Raw genomic sequence first — 16,872 nt, 5'->3', positions numbered from 1 at the left:
CTGGCATTACAGGCGCACGACACAATTCCCAGCTAACAAGGTCTCACTTTGTAGTCATGGCGACCTGGAACAATGTAGATCAGGCTGTCTTTGAACACACGAGTGATCTCTCTGCCTCTATCTCCCAAGGGATAGGATTATAGGAATGTGCTATTATGTACCATAGAACTTTCTTTATTTTTCTATTTCATTCATATTCATGCATATGTATACTTCTTTGTGGGTGAGTGCCTGCAGAGGCCAGAACAAGGAGTCGACTTCTCCACAGCTGGAGTTACAGGGAACCACTCAGACTCTCTGTAAGTGCTGTCAACTACTGTACCATCATGCCAGCTCCAAAGCACTTAAGATGGCTGAATTTCAGACTTACCGTAGGTGGGAGGAGTACTTCTTGTTTTATTGAGATAACTGTTACTGGATGAACCCTGGGCCCCAGATACACAAAGCCATGATAGCTTTAGCTCCCATCTTCTTGACAGGATTGAAGGGCTGAAGACAGACTTAACCATCAATCACTCCTGAGTGACAAAGCCTCCCTCTAATCCGCAAAGACAGCTGTATGCAGAGGTGCCTGTGCGGGGCCTCTCTAGAATCAGCCGTGCATCTCTGCTTCTGAATGTTCGTCTGTACCTTTCATTAGATCCTTCATAAAATGTGTATGTGCATTTGTGAAGGTTGTGTGCATGTGTGTGCACTTGTGTGCTTGTGTGTGTGTGCATGTGTGCATGTACAACTTTGGGTTGTCATTCCTCAGGGATATCATCTCCTCCTTTTAGAGGGTCTCTCATTGGCCTGGGGCTCACCAATTAGTCTAGACTTGCTAGTCAGTGATCCCTGGTGATCCTCCTTCATCTGTTTCCACAGCACAAGAATTGCTGGTCATGAGGTAAATGCTTTACTGACTGCCCTATCTCCATAGCCCAACTCCCATAATTTCCTTTATGATAAGCCCATATATGTGAATATACTGCTACCGTTCTAGCAAACAATTCAAACCTAATGAGGGTGACGGAGCCACCAATGTCTAGCCAGTGGGCCAGAAGTTCTGGATGCCCAGATTTGAGGTTGACATTTAAAGCTGAGGTGGGGGGCGGTGCTGGAGAGATGGCTCAGGATTTAAGAGCACTGTCTGTTCTTCCAAAGGTCCTGAGTTCAACTCCCAGAACCCACATGGTGGCTCCCAACCATCTATAATGAGATGCCCTCTTCTGGGGTGTATGCACACATGTAGACAGAGTGCTATATAAATAATAAATAAATAAATCTAAAAAAAAGGCTGAGTTGGGATAGAGTCAGGGATGAACAGCCCTTGATCTCTGAGGTTGGATTCTGACTCTATGTAGATAATGTTATAATTGAATTACATTATAGGACAACAACAAAAAGAGAATTAATGAGTGGGGAAGAGATACATACACATCTGGTGAAAGAAATGTTCTGTGATGTGTTGTGTGCATAGTAAGAGAAACAAGGTATTTGGCCTAGTAGGCACAAGGTCATAGGTTTAATCCCTTGTAATGTAACAAACATACAACAAGTTTGTTTTTCTAACAGATACATAATGGGTTTTGAAAGCAGAGGATCTCTGACTCTTTTCTTGATCTTGGGACTCTTTTCCTCTTACTGGGTTATCTTGCTCAGCCTTGATTTAGGAGTTTGTGCCTAGTCTTACTGTATCTGTAATGCCATGTTCGGTTGGTATCCCTGGAAGGTCTGCTCTTTTCTGAAGGGAGGGAACTGGGAAGAGTGGAGGAGTGGAGAGGAGAAAACTACATTTGGGATGTAGTGAAAACAAACAAAAATCAATTTACTATAAACTGGACATGGTGACACACACCTGTAAATCCCAGCACTTAGGGTGGCAGAGGCAGGAAAATCACTATGAGTTCGAGGCCAGCCTGGTTTACAAAGCGAGTCCAGGACAGCCAAGGCTACCCAGAGAAACCCTGCCTTGACTCCCCACCCCCAAGTTAATTTATTATTTGGTGAGTATGAGTGTTTTGCCATTATATCTGTGTACCATGTGTGTGCAGGGTCTGAGGGTCAGAGAGGGTGATGGATCTCCTGAGGTTACAGACATTTGTTAGTGACTAGAATTGAATCTAGATCCTTTGGAAGAACAGCCAATACTCCTAACTGCTGAGTCATTGCTCCAATTCCTAGAGTTCTTCCTCTTCCTCTTCCTTTTTCTCCTCCTCTTCTTTCTTTTACTGTCCAAGCTGCCTAGTGGCCAGGAAAGGTACAAAACTTCTCTGAGCTTTTCTTAGGGACAGTGACACCTACTACAGGGGCCATTGTACAGAGCATGTGAAAAGGTCCGTGTTTCATATCACAAACGTATGCTAGTTTTCATGAAGGGGACTGATCCCCTCCACCCCCATTTTCAAAACTTTCTTTTCTTTCCTAGTAATATGCTTTTTGTTGTTGATGGTGGTTTTTGGAGACAGGGTTTTTCTGTGTAGCCTTGTCTGTCCTGGAACTCCCTCTGTAGACAAGGCTGGCTTTGAACTCATAGAGATCTGCCTGGCTCTGGCTCCCAAGTGCTGGGATTAAAGGAATGCATCACCACCACAGAGCCCTGAATTTTTTTTTCCCTGTCTGCACTTTTTTTTTTAAATGTAGGGTTTCACTACATACCTTTTTAAAATTTATTTTTACATTTATTTTTATTTTATGTGTATGAATGCTTTAACTGAATGTGTGTAGGTGGTAGATGCCTGGAGCTGGGGTTAAGGACAGTTGTGAGCTGCCATGTAGACACTAGGAACCAAACGTGGTTACTCTGGATGAGCAGCCAGTGCTCTTAACTGCTGAGCCATTGCCCCAGCTATGTGCTCCTCACTATGTATCTTTGAACTCACTATCTATGTGGCCCAGGCTGGTCTTGAACTTATTATCTATGTACCTCAGCTGGCCTCAAACCCACTAGTACTGGGATTCTAGACATGTGTTAGTACATCCAGCTCCTTTTCTGAACACTGCAATTATGGAAGTGTCAGTAAGATGTCCTGTTACTCACCAAGGAATGCCAAAGCAAGGAAACAAATGAAAGATGCCCATCTGCCCTGGTTATGTGTTCTTTGCCCTGGTTATGTGCTAGGCCAGTGCTATAACCCTGAGCTGTGCCCTAGGCCAGTCCTTTCTTAAACTTTATCATTATTGGATGTGTCTAGGCACAAAAATGCATCAACCCATGCCTGAAGGGGAGAGGACGGTTTTCAGAGTCAACTTCCCTTCCACCATGTGATCCAGGGAACAAATTCAAGTGGTCAGGCTTGGCTGGCAAGGACTTCACCCACTGAACAGGAGTGTGGAACATCAGCATGCTCCATCTTCTTTTCCTTCCTTCCTCCCAACAGTGTATCGTGTACCTTAGGTTGTTGTCAGATTTGCTGTGTAGTTGAGGATAAACTTGAATTCCTGATTCTCCTTCCTCCATCTCCAGAGTGCTGAGACTGCAGCCCATCACCACTGTGCTGAGTTTATGATGCTGCTAGCAATTGAACCCGCGGCTTTGTCAACTGAGCTCTGTCCCTTAGCACCCCCTTTTGTGTGTGCTTAAAGATTTATTTTTATTCATGTGTGTTTGTGTGAGTGTATACAGTGTCTGTAGGGGTGCCCATGGAGGTCAGAAGAGGGTGTTGGACTCCCCTGAGCTAGATTTACAGGAAGGTGTGAGTTGCATGACATTGCATTGACATTGTTTGGGGGAATTGAACTCGGGTCCTCCGAAAGAGCAAGAAGCACTCTTAATTGCTGAGCCGTCCCTCCAAGCCCTGTTTCCTGTTTTTGAGACAATGTCCACCATGCAGTCCAGGCAGGTTTCAAACTTGCTGTGTAGCCATGTAGCCAAAGATAACCTTGAACTTCTGATCTTTGTGCCTCTACCTCTCAAGTGCTGGGATTACACTTCACTTCGATTAAGAAAATGCTCCTACCAGATTGGCCTGTGGTGGACTTTGTTGATTAGTGCTAGATGTGGGAAGGCCTAGCTCACCAATCCTGGACTGCTGGTCCTGGGTGCTGTAAGAAAGTAGGATGAGGGGCTGGAAAAATGGCTCAGTGGTTAAGAGCTCTGGCTGTTCCTCCAGAGGAACCAAGGTCTATTCTTAGCACTCACATGGTAACTGACAACCTTCTGTGACTCCAGTCCCACAGACTCTAACGGCCTCTTCTGGTCTTCACTGGGGTCACACACACAAGGTATTGACCTAAATGCAGGCGAAATACAACGAATAAAAACAAATACATCTTAAAAAAAAAAAGAAAGTAGCTAGGCGCGGTGGCGCAGGACTTCAATCCCAGCACTCGGGAGGCAAGGCAGGTGGATCTCTGTGTGTTCAAGGTCAGCTTGGTCTACAAAGCAAGTTCCAAGATGTCTAAGGCTATTACACAGAGAAACCAAGTTTCAAAACCAAACCAAACCAAGCCAAGCCGACAACAAACCAAACAACAAAACAAGCAGTCTGAGCAATCCAAGAAGAGAAAGCCAGTTAGCATAACTTCTTCACGGACTCTCTTGGTCCCAGCCTTGAGGTTCCAGCCCTGGCTGCCCTTTGTGATGGACTTATAAACTGCGAAGTGAAATAAATCCTTTCCTCTCCAAGCTGCTGTGGTTGTGGTGTTTTATCACAGCAACGGAACCCTCAGACAGCCATCATGCAGGCTTCCACTCTCCATAATGTGGAGGCTTAGCTGTTTATTAAGATTGTAGATACCTCTAAGTCCTGCTAACAGATCTCTTCTCTCATTACTCAGTGTCAGGTCAGGTCCTGTTATTTGTGAAGCTGATCAGAGTAGGTATGCTTCAATACACTTCTTTGGTCTATGAATTATTTTGAACTGGATTTTAAATAAGATTTTACAGATGCAGAAAGAATGCATATTTTGGGGCTGGAGAGATGGCTCAGAGGTTAAGAACAATGACTTCTTTTCCAAAGGTCCTGAGTTCAATTCCCAGCAACCATATGGTGGCTCATAACCATCTGTAATGAATTTGGTGCCCTCTTCTAGAGTACAGGCATATATACAGGCAGAACACTGTAATACAATAAATAAATCTTTCTAAGAAAAAAAAAAGAATGCATATTGGAGCTTCCTTATCAACTGAAAGAAGACACTTTGGAGAAATGAGGATGACCTTGAATCCATTCCCCTGAGGAGAGCTTTATCACTAAGGAGGCAAAGAGTTTGCAGAGATGGATCAGCAAACAGTCCTTGCTAAAAGAACTCCTTGGTAAAGTAATGAAGATTGATAATTTATAGTTTTGAATTAATAATACAGCAAGACATGTAACTTCATGCACAGGGGCTCTAGGGTAAGTTGAGGAAATCCCTTTGAGAGACCTGGAGGTGTGGGACTCTTTGGTATTAGAGAACAGCAAGTGTGTCTGGGTACTTAACTGTGTCTGACTGTGATCAACTGGCTGAGTTTTTTCTTTACTTGGCTATTTAGTGTCTCTTCTGTGATATACAATTCTGATATGTATAATTTACTATGAATTAGATTGTGTATGCTCCCAGATTTCTATGTTGAAGCCTTTTCACTAATACATCAAACTATGAATGATTATATTTGAAGACACAGCTTTTTTGTTTGTTTGTTTGTTTGTTTGTTTTTATGAGACAGGGTTCTTTGTATAGCCTTGGAACTTGCTCTGCAGAGCAGGCTGGCCTGTAACTCATAGATCTTCCTGCCTCTGTCTTCTGTGTCCTGGGATTAAAGGTGTGCCACCACTGCCCAGTAGACACAGCTTTTAAGTGATGATTAAATTGCTTTGAGGTTGTTGGATGCACTCTAACACAATCTGATTCATTTTCTTATTACAAGAGAAGCTTGGGTACATGTCATGGAGGACATGTACAGGGGCAGGCTATGAGACAACAATGGGAAGATGGAAACTAAGGAGCAGGCTAGACAAGAAGCCACACCTACTAACACCTTGACCTTGAACTTCTGACTTCCAGAACCGGGAAAATTTTGTTCTCATCTCTGTCTCTTTTAACTATCTTTTTTGAGATAGTCTCTCTACATGTCTGGAACTCACTTTGTAGACCAGACTAGTCTCAAAATCCGAGACCTGCCTACCTTTGCCTATGGAATGCTGGGATTAAAGCCGCTTGACCCTGTCAAAAAACAAAACAAAACAAAAAAACACCTTCCCTAAAAAATCCCCCTATCTAAAAAGCAACCCAGGAGGCTAGAGAAATGGCTCAGTGGTCAAGGCACCAGTGGCTCTTCCAGAGTACCTGGGTTTGATTCTCAGCACCTACATGGTGGATGACAACTGGTTGCAGGGGGCCCAGCACCCTCTTTTGTTTTCCATAGGGACTGCATGCGTGCTGTACAGACATGCAGCCAAAACACACAAAATAAAAATAAAGGTTAAAATAACAAAAAACATAAAATAAGGGCTGGCATGATGGCATAATGGCTAAAAGCACTAACTGTCAACCTTGAAGACCCAAGTCCTAGGACTCACGTGGTGGAAGGAGAGACCCAAGTTCTGCAAGTTGTCCTCTGATCGCCACCTGTGCATATGTACACTGGACAGCTTGACTGAATGTACACATACAAAGCATACGCCATACACTTAGGGGACACACACACAATTAAGTAAACAAAACAAACAAGCAAATAAAATTAAAAATGAAACAAGGAGCTGGTTGTGGTGGTGCACAATTTTAATCTCAGCACTTGGGAGGAAGAGGCAGGTTGATCTTCTTGAGTTCAAAGCAGGCCTGGTCTACACAGCAAGTTCTAGGCTATACAGTGAGACTCTGTGTGAACAAAAACACAGGGACACATTCTATTTACTTTTTAGTATCTATGTTGGGGCTGGGGGCTGAACTCGGAACCTTGTGTGCTGTAAGTATGCCACTTAGCCACTTAGCTTTACTCCTGAGGCCACTCTGCATCTTTTTGTTTCTGAGACAGGGTCTTATATATCTCTGGCTGTCCTAGAACTTGTTATATCAACCAGGTTGGCCTTGAATCCAGAGATCCAAGTACCTCTGCCTCCTCAGTGCTGGGAATAAAAGTATGGGTCACCACACTCAGCCATATTTCAACTTTTAATTTCTTCAGGACATCATTGATTTCTGGTCTCATCCACAGGATATGATTGTGTGTGGTGCCCAGGGCCTGCCACATAACAGGTGAGCACCCTATCTGTTGGCTATATCCTCAGCCTTGTTCTTAGTTACTATCCTGTCTTGTTTAGGAGTTTCTATTTGACCTTTTCCATTATGATAGTTCTTGTGTCACAGGTCATGTGACCAGTGTTGTTATTCTGTTAATTATCAAGTATAACAATTTAATTTTTTAAATGACTTATTTATTTTTATTTATGTGCATTAGTGTTTTGCCTGCATGCATGCCTTTGTGAGGGTGATCCCCTGGAGCCAGAGTTACAGAGCTGCCATGGGGGTCCTGGGAATTGAGCCTGGCTCCTCTGGAAAAGCAGCTAGTGCTCTTACTGTCTGAGCCATCTCTCCAGTCCTAACAATTTAATTTAAATACATGGGAACTGGAGAATTGCCACTGGGTATATCTGTCCATGTAGTGAATTCACTGTGACCTAAACTTGGGCCAGGGTTCTGTACTTGGCCTCTACTCCACTTAGCAAATGTGTGTGTGTAAATAAAATCAACTTCAACTCTGACTCTATGACTAAGAGTCTTTGAATTGCTTAGGTGGTACTGTCCTTTCTCCTTTGTTGGCAACCCCAATAAAAGGTAGTAGACTCCTCTGAAGAATGAGGTTTCACTACTATATATGCTTACCACGACATCGTAGGATCTTTCCTTCTGGAGACTTAGCCTATTTTCAGTCATTGAGTTCCAGGCCTGAAACTAGTTCCAGTCAGAAACTGGGCAGCACATCATGACTCAGTCTTTTAATTATCTCTTCTTTTTTTAAATTTTTTTATTTAATTTTTATTTTCTGTGTATTAGTGGGTCATTTGGAAGAGCAGACAGTGCTCTTAACCACTGAGCCATCTCTCCAGCCCCGATTATATCTATGTTTGAGTATCTAGGTTGAATATTTCTTTCTGGGACCCTTAGAAACATTGGGCTCTAACCCTTTAGCTCATTTTGGTAATTGCATTGGTGCTGTTTCTATTATCTTAGGTCCCACCACTCTCATTTTTATCAAGGAGCCCCTGTTCTGAAAAATACAGGGGCAGCTCAACTGAGTTTCTCAGTTATGTTAAGGCCATTCTCTCTTTTTTTCTCCTTCCTTCCTTCCTTCCTTCCTTCTTCCTTTCTTTCTCCTTAGGACAGGGTTTCTCTGTGTAGCCTTGGATGTCCTGAACTCACTTTGTAGACTAGGCTGGCCTCAAACTCACAGCGATCCACCTGCCGCTGCTTCCCTGAGTTCTGGAATCACAGGCGTGTGTCACTGCACCTGGCGTTAATGCCATTTTCATCAGGACACTCCTAAGGTTAATTGTTAAAAATTATTTTCTTGTATTTTATGTGATAGAGATTTTGCGTGCATGAATGTCTGGGTACTATTTGCATTCCTGGTACCCAAGAAGACCAGAGGAGAGCATCTCAAGTTCAACATGGTTGTTAGCCTCCCTGTGTGTGCTATTGGGAATTGAAATCCTGTCTCAAAATAAGCAAGCAAATAAACAAAAAACCAAATCAACAAACATAACAGGTACACATATACCAAATCTTTTAAAGTTAGAATGGATAACTAGAGAACATGGGTCCTCTGAGAGAACAATCAGTGTTCTTAACCCTGAGCCATTTCTGCAGATCCCTAAGGTGTCTCTTGATAAGAAATGGGACACTTCGTGAGTTTTCTACAGTATATCCATTCTAACTTTCTTTCTTTACTTTTTCAAGACATGGTTTCTTTGTGTAACACAGCCCTGGGTGTAGTGGATTCGCGTTGTGGACCAGGCTGGCCTTGAACTCACAGAGCCCCACCTGCCTCTGCCTCCCCCAGAGCTGGGACTAAAGGCACGCACCACCACTACCCGGCTCATTCTAACTTTCTAAGTTTTGGTGTACATGATTTTTTTGTTGGTTTGGTTTTATGTTTGTTTGCTTGCTTGCTTTGAGACAGAATTTCACTATGTTGCTTTGGCTGACCTGGAAAACACTAGCTAGAACAAGCTGACCTTGAATTCACAGACTTACTAGCCTTTGCCACCTAACTGCTGGGACTAAAGGTGAAGGCATGGGCCACCAAGCCCTATGAAGCCTTTCTCTCTCTCTCTCTCCCCCCCCCCCCCCCCATACAGGGTTTCTCTGTGTAGCACTGACTGTCCTGGATCTCTGTAGACCAGGCTGGCCTCAAATTCACTGAGATGCACTTGCCTTTGCCTCCTGAGTGCTGGGACAAAAGGCATGTATCACTTGCCAAGGATGTCCAAAAAATAAACAATAAGAGAAGAGAGGAAGGGGGCAGGGAGAGAGGGAGGAAAAGAGGGAAAAGAAAAGATAGGGAAGGAGGGAGAGGGGAGGATGCTAAGACTAGAATGCTAATTTTAAAGTTTGGGCTCACACAGCAGCAAAGTGAACTCTGTTGTCCTAGCACAGGATTAATGTATTTGCTGTATCTTTGGACAAGTTGTATATTTCACTGTCTTTTGTCAGGGAAGCCTTTTAGATCTTATAACACCATCTTGGAAACCATAAGGAAACATCTGGCACCCAACTCTGATAGGAGCAAAGCTGTAAACACCATCTGTCAGTTTTTCCTTCCAAAAGAGCCTTTCTACATTTCTGAGGTTTTTTGTTTTTGTTTTTGTTTTTGTTTTTTTCTTTGTCAACCCCTTGTCATAGATACAAATGTTCTGGTGGACACCAGAAACAAATGAAATCATTGAGGTCTCCTGACATCCTGGGCTTGAAGAGGGAGCTTTCAGGTATTCTTGCCACCCAAGTCTTCCCAAAATGCTTCCATGTGCCCCTCAGAGATGCCAGGTTCCTCTTCTCCAAGGAAGGCATCCATATTAGGATGTGTGCATTGTACTTTGCATGAAAGTGCCTGAGGAAGTCATACAGTGGTGGCACACACCTTTAACCCCAGGACAGAGGCAGGTGAATCTCTGTGAGCTCAAGTTTAGCCTGGTCTACAGAGTGAGTTTCTAAAACCTTGTCTTAAAAACAAACAAACACAAGGGGAGAAGAGTGAGGGAGTGTGGGACAGGGAGGAGATGAGGGAGGGGGCTACAATCAAGATGTAAAGTGAATAAATTTATAAAAAATAAATTTAAAAAGTAAAACAAACAAACAAACAAAAAACAGAAAAGAAAGTGCTGAAGGACTAGACAGATGGCTTAGAGGTTAAGAGCACTGGCTGCTCTTCCAGAGGTCCTGAGTTCAATTCCCAGCACCACACGGTGGCTCCCAACCATCTATAATGAAATTTGGTGCCCTGCTCTGGTAGACAGAATACTGTATACATAATATCTGACATTTTCCTAGAAACCATGTGATTATTTCTTTTTATTGTAATTATGTTTTCACATATTAACTTCCATTTACACACACACATTTATTCATTTGAGATTAGGTCTCACATGGTAGCTTAGCAGGCCTCAAAATCCCTGTGACATTCAGGTTGGCTTTAAGCTCATGGCTTCCTCCTACCTTAGCTTTCTAAGTGCTAAGATAACAAGCATATGCCAACAGACCACACTTCCTTCAAGCTATCTTTTCACTTTGTGTATTGGGTATTATAGCAATGTAAAGTTTGGCTTCTGAATTCAGTATCATGATTAAACAATGTCCTTCCTTCCTTCCTTCCTTCCTTCCTTCCTTCCTTCCTTCCTTCCTTCCTTCCTTCCTTCCTTCCTTCCCCTCCCTCTCTCTTTCTTTTCTTTCTTTCTTTCTCTTTCTTTCTTTCTTTCTTTCTTTCTTTCTTTCTTTCTTTCTTTCTTTCTTTCTTTCTTTCTTTCTTTCTTTCCTAGTGCAAAGCCTCGGACCTTGTTGAACACATGAGGCTGGCACTCTACCACTGAATTATATCCCTAGCCTATGATGGTTAATTTTAAGCATGAGTGGTCTAGATTAAGGAGTAACTTGGCCATCTGTTTGTCTTTTCTCTTGATGAGTGTTGGGAAGAGCCCACCACATCCTGCTTTATTTGGGGCCGGGGATCCCTGGAACCCATATAAAGGAGGAAGGGGAGAACCAGCTCCACAAAGTTGTCCTCTCACACCCACATTCATGCCATTGCACACCCACCTTACCAATAATAATAACAGAAAATTCAACAGCTGGGCCCCTTCCTTAGGTCCTAGGGCTCTCTGCCTTATATTGAGAATCCCTTTCCTAATGCTGAGGTCTTTGGATTTGGACAGGGCCACACGACTGGCATTGCAGGATCACTAGCCTGTAGCTGGCTTGTAGCAACACTTCTCAGCTGCCATAACAATGTTACAAACTGGTTTCCCTAGTGAAGGCCCTTTCCACTATCTGTGTAAGTATTTAAGTTCCTGTAAGTTCTGTGTCTCTGGAGAACCTTGACTAATACGCACGAAGTTCTTCCAATTTCAAGACTCAAACACAATTCTCATTTACTCTCTCTTTATTATTTTAGTTTTTAAAAATTTACACACTTATTATTTTGGTATGTTAAAGTGTCTTTATTGTAAGACACCAATAACCCAATACTTAGGAGGGAACGGATGATATCAAGGCCATCTTCAGGTACATAATCTGAAGCCAGCCTGGGCAGATGAGAACATGTTGGGGGAAAAAAAAAGATGCAGGGGCGTAGGAGGAACTAGAAACATTTGTTTTTCTCTAGAAAAACAAGTACTTTTTTTTTTTTTTCTTTACTTTTCTGGAAGTAATTCATATTTGTCAGTTTCCAGGTGTGAATTTCAGTGATGATTCACACAGGGCCAGACATATTGAATAGGAACCCTGTCTTTGTCCTGTTTCTACCCCAGTTTACCTAACAGAAGTACACTTTCAGGCTCTCAGCAGCAAGGGACACCTCTAGCGCAAGAGACACCAGCTCTCACTTTCCCTACTTCACCCCTTCATCTGTCCTTTTATCCATGAGGCATCTGAAATGTTCAGAAGGACAGACAAACCCACTGTCTCTATAATCTATCATTTAGCCCTCTAGCATTGATAACTCCCACTCTTATCACCATAACTCTATTAAGATACTTCCAAGGGATTGAAGAGGTGGCTAAAACCCTTGATGTACAAACATGAAGATCTCCAGAACCCACAAAAAAGCCATAAAAGTCAGGGAAGAATGGCACCTACCTGTAATTTCCAGCACAAGTACATTCCTGGGCAAGCTGGATAACTAGCTACAATCAGTGAGTACTGAATTCAGTGAGAGAGCTTTCCTTAGTGTACAAAGTGGAAAGCTATCGATGAAGACACAAACCTGAAGTTTGGACCTTCACATGCACCACCCCCAGGCACGCACGCACGCACGCACACCAAATGTGTGCACCTTCAACTCACTATATAGTCTAGGCTAGCCTTACATTTGTTCTTGAATATTAGGATTATATGTACCATCATGCCTGACTCAAAATTTTAGTTAATATAATTTCCCATTCATTGCGTCCATTTTGGGAGAGTATGGCACCCATCAAAGGCTCCAAAGTCAGCCTGTAAAGTTCCAAACTTAATCATCAGCATGGATTGTTGGCTGGGTATGGAAGTACACACTTGTAACATCAGTATTAGAGAGTTCAAAGCCAGTCTAGGCTTCCTAAGTGAGTTAAAGGCCACTATGTATCATGAAATACATAGTGAAACTGTTTCATATATATACATATATATTGTACATATATGTACAAAATCCTTTAACTTTGCATTTGAGTATGAAGATTTTTTTCCCCTGTAATAAGAACAAGATTACAGGAACAAAGAAAATTTCAGCAGAAAGGATGTACATTATTATACATTATGGGTTTTTGTTTGTTTTTTTTATCAATTAAATTTTAAACATTTACTTTTATTTGTAGGTATGTCTGTATGTGTGTGCAACATGCATGTGTAGGTGCCATGGAGACAGGAAGAGGGTGTTGAACTCCCTGGAACTGGAGTTATAGGTGGATGTGGATGCTAGCAACCAAACTTGGCTCCTCTGAAAGAGCAGCAAGCAAGTCTTCTTCTTTTTTAACGTTTATTTTATGTACATTGGTGTTTTGACTGCATATATATCTGTGTGAAGGTGTTGGATCCCCTGGAACAGGAGCTACAGACAGTTGTGAGCTGCCATGTGGGTGCTGGAGATTGAAACTTGGGTCCTCTGCAAGAGCACTCAGCGCTTTTAACCACTGAGCTATCTCTCCAGCCCCAAGCAAGTCTTTTTAATCTTCAATCATTTCTCCATCCCCTGAATAGTATTTGTATTGATGAAAAATTATTGGAATTAATGCTTCATGCATTTCTCTGACATCCTTGCACAAGGACCATGCTAATCTTTGTATCATTCCAGTTTCAGTATATGTCCTGCCAAAGCTGGCATTGCTTGTTTTTTTAAAAAAGATTTATTATTATTATTAGTTTTTAATTATGTATATGTCTGTGTGTGAACATGTGAGTGCAGGTGCTTGTAGAGGCCAGAGTTGTTATATCTCCCTGGTGCTGCATGACAGGTGGTTGTGAGCCACCCATCCTGTGTCCTGGGAATGGAACCTGCAAGAGTAGTAGACTCTCCTAACCATGGAGCCATCTCGCCAGCTCTTGGTTGATTCTTTGTAAGGACAGGGTTTCACTATACAGTCCAGGCAGGCTGGCCTGAAATTCACAATCTTCCTGTTTCAACTTTATTTATTTATTTTTTCTGTTTGTGGTCCTGGCTGGCTTTGAACTTACTATGTTGATTAGGCTGCCATCAACCTCACAGAGATCTGCCTGCCTCTGTCTCTCAAGTGCTGGGATTAAAGATACTGGCTTGGTTCTCTTGCCTCACTCACCTTTCGGAGTGCATTTGCATACACGTATAATCTGTGTGCCGATACTAAGTGTGTTTGGTTTACAAAATGTGCTGCATTTGGCAAGTGGACTAAACCTATTTGTTTAAGATAAAAAATATATTACATGTGTGTAGCTTACTTTGTTTGATTCCCAAGCTAATATTCTCTCCACATCTGTTTAGAAAGTTGTTTTAATTAATTATTTTTATGTTAGCATTTAAAAAGTTTAACCAGCTGAATTTATTATGTCCTTTGGCCAAATATAGGCTCTATCACTGAGCTGTACTATCAGCTTATTTTATTTATTTATTGGCAAGGGTAGAGTTTCATGAAGCTTAGGCTGGCCTTGACGTCTGATGTAGCTGAGAATAATGGAATGAGGATGCCTTAACCTCTCAAATGCTGGGAGTATAGACATTTGCCAGTCTCTTGTGCTCCAGGCAACTCTTATTTTTGTTAACAAGAGATCTCTAAGAGCCTAGATTAAACCAGGTATGGTTGTGCAACCCTTTGATCCCAGTACTCTGGAGTCAGAGTTTGGCAGATGTCTGTGAATTCGTGGACAGTCAGTACTAAATATTGCAAGTTTGAGGCCAGCCTAGACTACACAAGACCCTGTTTCAATCAAGAGAGAAAGACAGGGAGCTGGAAAGGTGACCATTTCCTTTCTACATTGCAGAACTTTAGTGAAGCCATTCTCCTAAAGTTGCCCAAGTTCACTCTGCCTCCATCATCTAATACATTCACTTTAGTTTAGTGTTTTCCTCTGTGTAGAAGTCTACTGTGTGAGCCATCCATTAACTACTGCCACTTTCATTTTCGAGAGGAGCTCTGCTCCGGTCTTTCCACAAACCTATTTGCCAAATACACAAATAACCCAAAATTGACAACTTGCTGTTCTTTGTTCACTTTGACCCCCATTTCTGGAATGTAGCATCCAGAGTTAGAAGTTCCTAAACATGCAGGCAAAATACCAAGTACATAAAATACAAACAAATAAATTATTAAAAAAAGATTCACTTAATCAAATTGTAAATTCTCCATGAGCCTTTTTCCAGCAGATATCCAACACACAGAAAGCAGTGATGGCTTCGATTGAACTTCTGGTTTGAATGTACTGGATGTTAACTGAAGCAATGAAAATTGAAGAGACATTTAGAATTTCTGTTTAACCAATTTATTTATAAATTTGGATCTCGGATATACGGAACCCAGTTTGAAAACAACAAACCCCCCAAACAAATGGAGAAAAGGAGACCTAAAGAGGGTGAGACTGATCCCCAAGTCTTAGAGGTTTTCTAATTGCCAAGGAGAATTCACCGCTAAGGTGTGCCCTAGCGATCCAAGCCTCTCGGGTTCTCGCTCGGGCCCCGGGCCGCGTCCTTAACTCCGATTCTTACCCTCTCGGTAATCCCTCCTTCCTCCTCTCACTCCTACTCAGCCGAGCTGCGATTTCAGTATCAAAGATCCAGGTTCCAGGTGTCCTTCAGCTCTGGAGGCGGGATTTAGTTACGTCACTGTCGGCTCCTCCCATTGGTCCGCGCGGGTGGGGCGCAGCGTCACGACGTCAGACGCCAAAGGGGCGGAGCGACGAAGGAAAGGAGGAGGGAAGTAGGCCTTCAACATGGCGGCTGTGGTACCGGCAGTGGCTGCGGTGACAGTCCGGCCCGGGGTGGGTAGAGTGGGAAGAGGTGGTGTTCTCTTTCCCTAGGGACAGCGGGAGCTCAGCAGGGACTGAGCCCGGGAGGCCGGGTGGCGCCAGCACCTTTCAGCTTTCGGGACGGCAGCGGCCTTCAGGTGAGGGGGCCTGTCTCTGGGGGAGGGGGAGAGGGGCGGAGTTGGGGGAAGGTGCCGGTGCGGGGCGTCCCGGGAGGAGGGAGGCTGGGTACCCGGCACCTCGGCTCCCCTCCTGAGGGAGGAAAGGGCTGAATGGAAGGCGGGAGGGAGAAAGCTGGACGGCGGATGGCCACTTGGGGCGGTTCTGGGCGAAGGGTCAGAGTGACGGGACCAGAGTTGAAGGGGCGGAGAGCAGACGAGATGCGTGCACACGAGTTCGGATTAGGGGACTAAAGCTCTCTTAGAAGACCGGCTCTGTAGACCTCGGTGGAGAAGGTCGGGGAGAGGACCCAGGTTTAGTAAAGAAGGTAGAGTGCTGGGGAGTTGAGGGCGAGCTTGGAATGTGAGGATTGAGTTATTTGGGCTGATGAAATGAGGGAGAAGAGATCGGACCGAGGTGAGTGCTTTTGAGGCATATCTTTGGCATTGTCTGGTGTTTTCTAGATTCCTGCCCCCCCCCTTTTTTTGGTTGTTTGTTTTCTGGGTGGAGATTACCTGGACTATCCACCTGGGTCTCAGAAAGTCTTTTGAAGCCAAGCATTTGCTCTTTACCAGCGATCCCTGACCTTTGTGTTGTTGCCTCATGTAATTGTTTTCTGACTCGAGACTTAGAAATACGATTATGTAAAAAATTTTTTTTCTGTGTTGAACTGGAGGTAGATTTTGATACTTTTTAGACATCATAGCGTTGTAAACTCTAATTTGTCAAGTATTACATATTCTGTCCTAATTTTCACAGATTAATGCTTCATCTGTTTTCTCAGTTCTAATTGTTAGTATTTGGGGATCTGAATAAATGTGGTGGCTGTTTCTGTTTTCTTTTAGATTTGATGATAAAACAAAGCATTTCGTTTTCATTGATACATAGCTCTTCCTAGGGGCAGAAGGTATGGCTAAGGAGTTAAGGGCACTTATTCTTGCAAAGGACCCGAGCTCAGCTGTTACTACCCACACTGGTGCCTCACAGTCATCCATATCTCCAGCGCCAGGGGGTTCAGTGCCTTCTCCTTGAGCTCCACAAGGCAGGAATGTGGCGCACACATGTCATGCAGGCAAAGCGTTCATACAAATGAAATACATAAATCTAAAAACTTTTTTTCTGCCCCCACTGTCC

The 16,872-nt window shown here is 43.2% G+C and overlaps 1 protein-coding gene and 1 non-coding gene across 4 annotated transcripts in view; one reads left to right on the top strand and one right to left on the bottom strand.

Annotated features, from left to right (window-relative positions):
- Nucleotides 1-13,361: 13,361 nt before the first annotated feature.
- LOC129685215 (U6 spliceosomal RNA) lies at nucleotides 13,362-13,469 on the bottom strand. The gene has a single exon (XR_008721458.1). It is a non-coding gene; the product is annotated as a U6 spliceosomal RNA (small nuclear RNA).
- A 2,055-nt stretch (nucleotides 13,470-15,524) lies between these two features.
- Ubap1 (ubiquitin associated protein 1) overlaps nucleotides 15,525-16,872 on the top strand; it is a 39,623-nt gene continuing 38,275 nt past the window's right edge. The window contains exon 1 of one of the 3 annotated variants that reach the window (XM_055618610.1): nucleotides 15,525-15,719. Coding sequence is in view for 1 of the 3 variants with exons in the window: in XM_055618612.1 (XP_055474587.1) it covers nucleotides 16,131-16,155 (25 nt within the window). In the remaining 2 variants the exon portion in view is untranslated. Of the gene's footprint in view, nucleotides 15,720-15,820; nucleotides 16,156-16,872 lie in introns of those variants that run through there. The other 2 variants (XM_055618612.1, XM_055618611.1) reach the window with 2 other exon arrangements.

Source organism: Psammomys obesus, unplaced genomic scaffold (genome assembly GCF_907164565.1).
Source record: "Psammomys obesus unplaced genomic scaffold, mPsaObe1.curated_primary_1811, whole genome shotgun sequence".
Lineage (NCBI taxonomy): Eukaryota > Metazoa > Chordata > Mammalia > Rodentia > Muridae > Psammomys > Psammomys obesus.
This window is presented reverse-complemented; position numbering and strand designations above follow the sequence as displayed.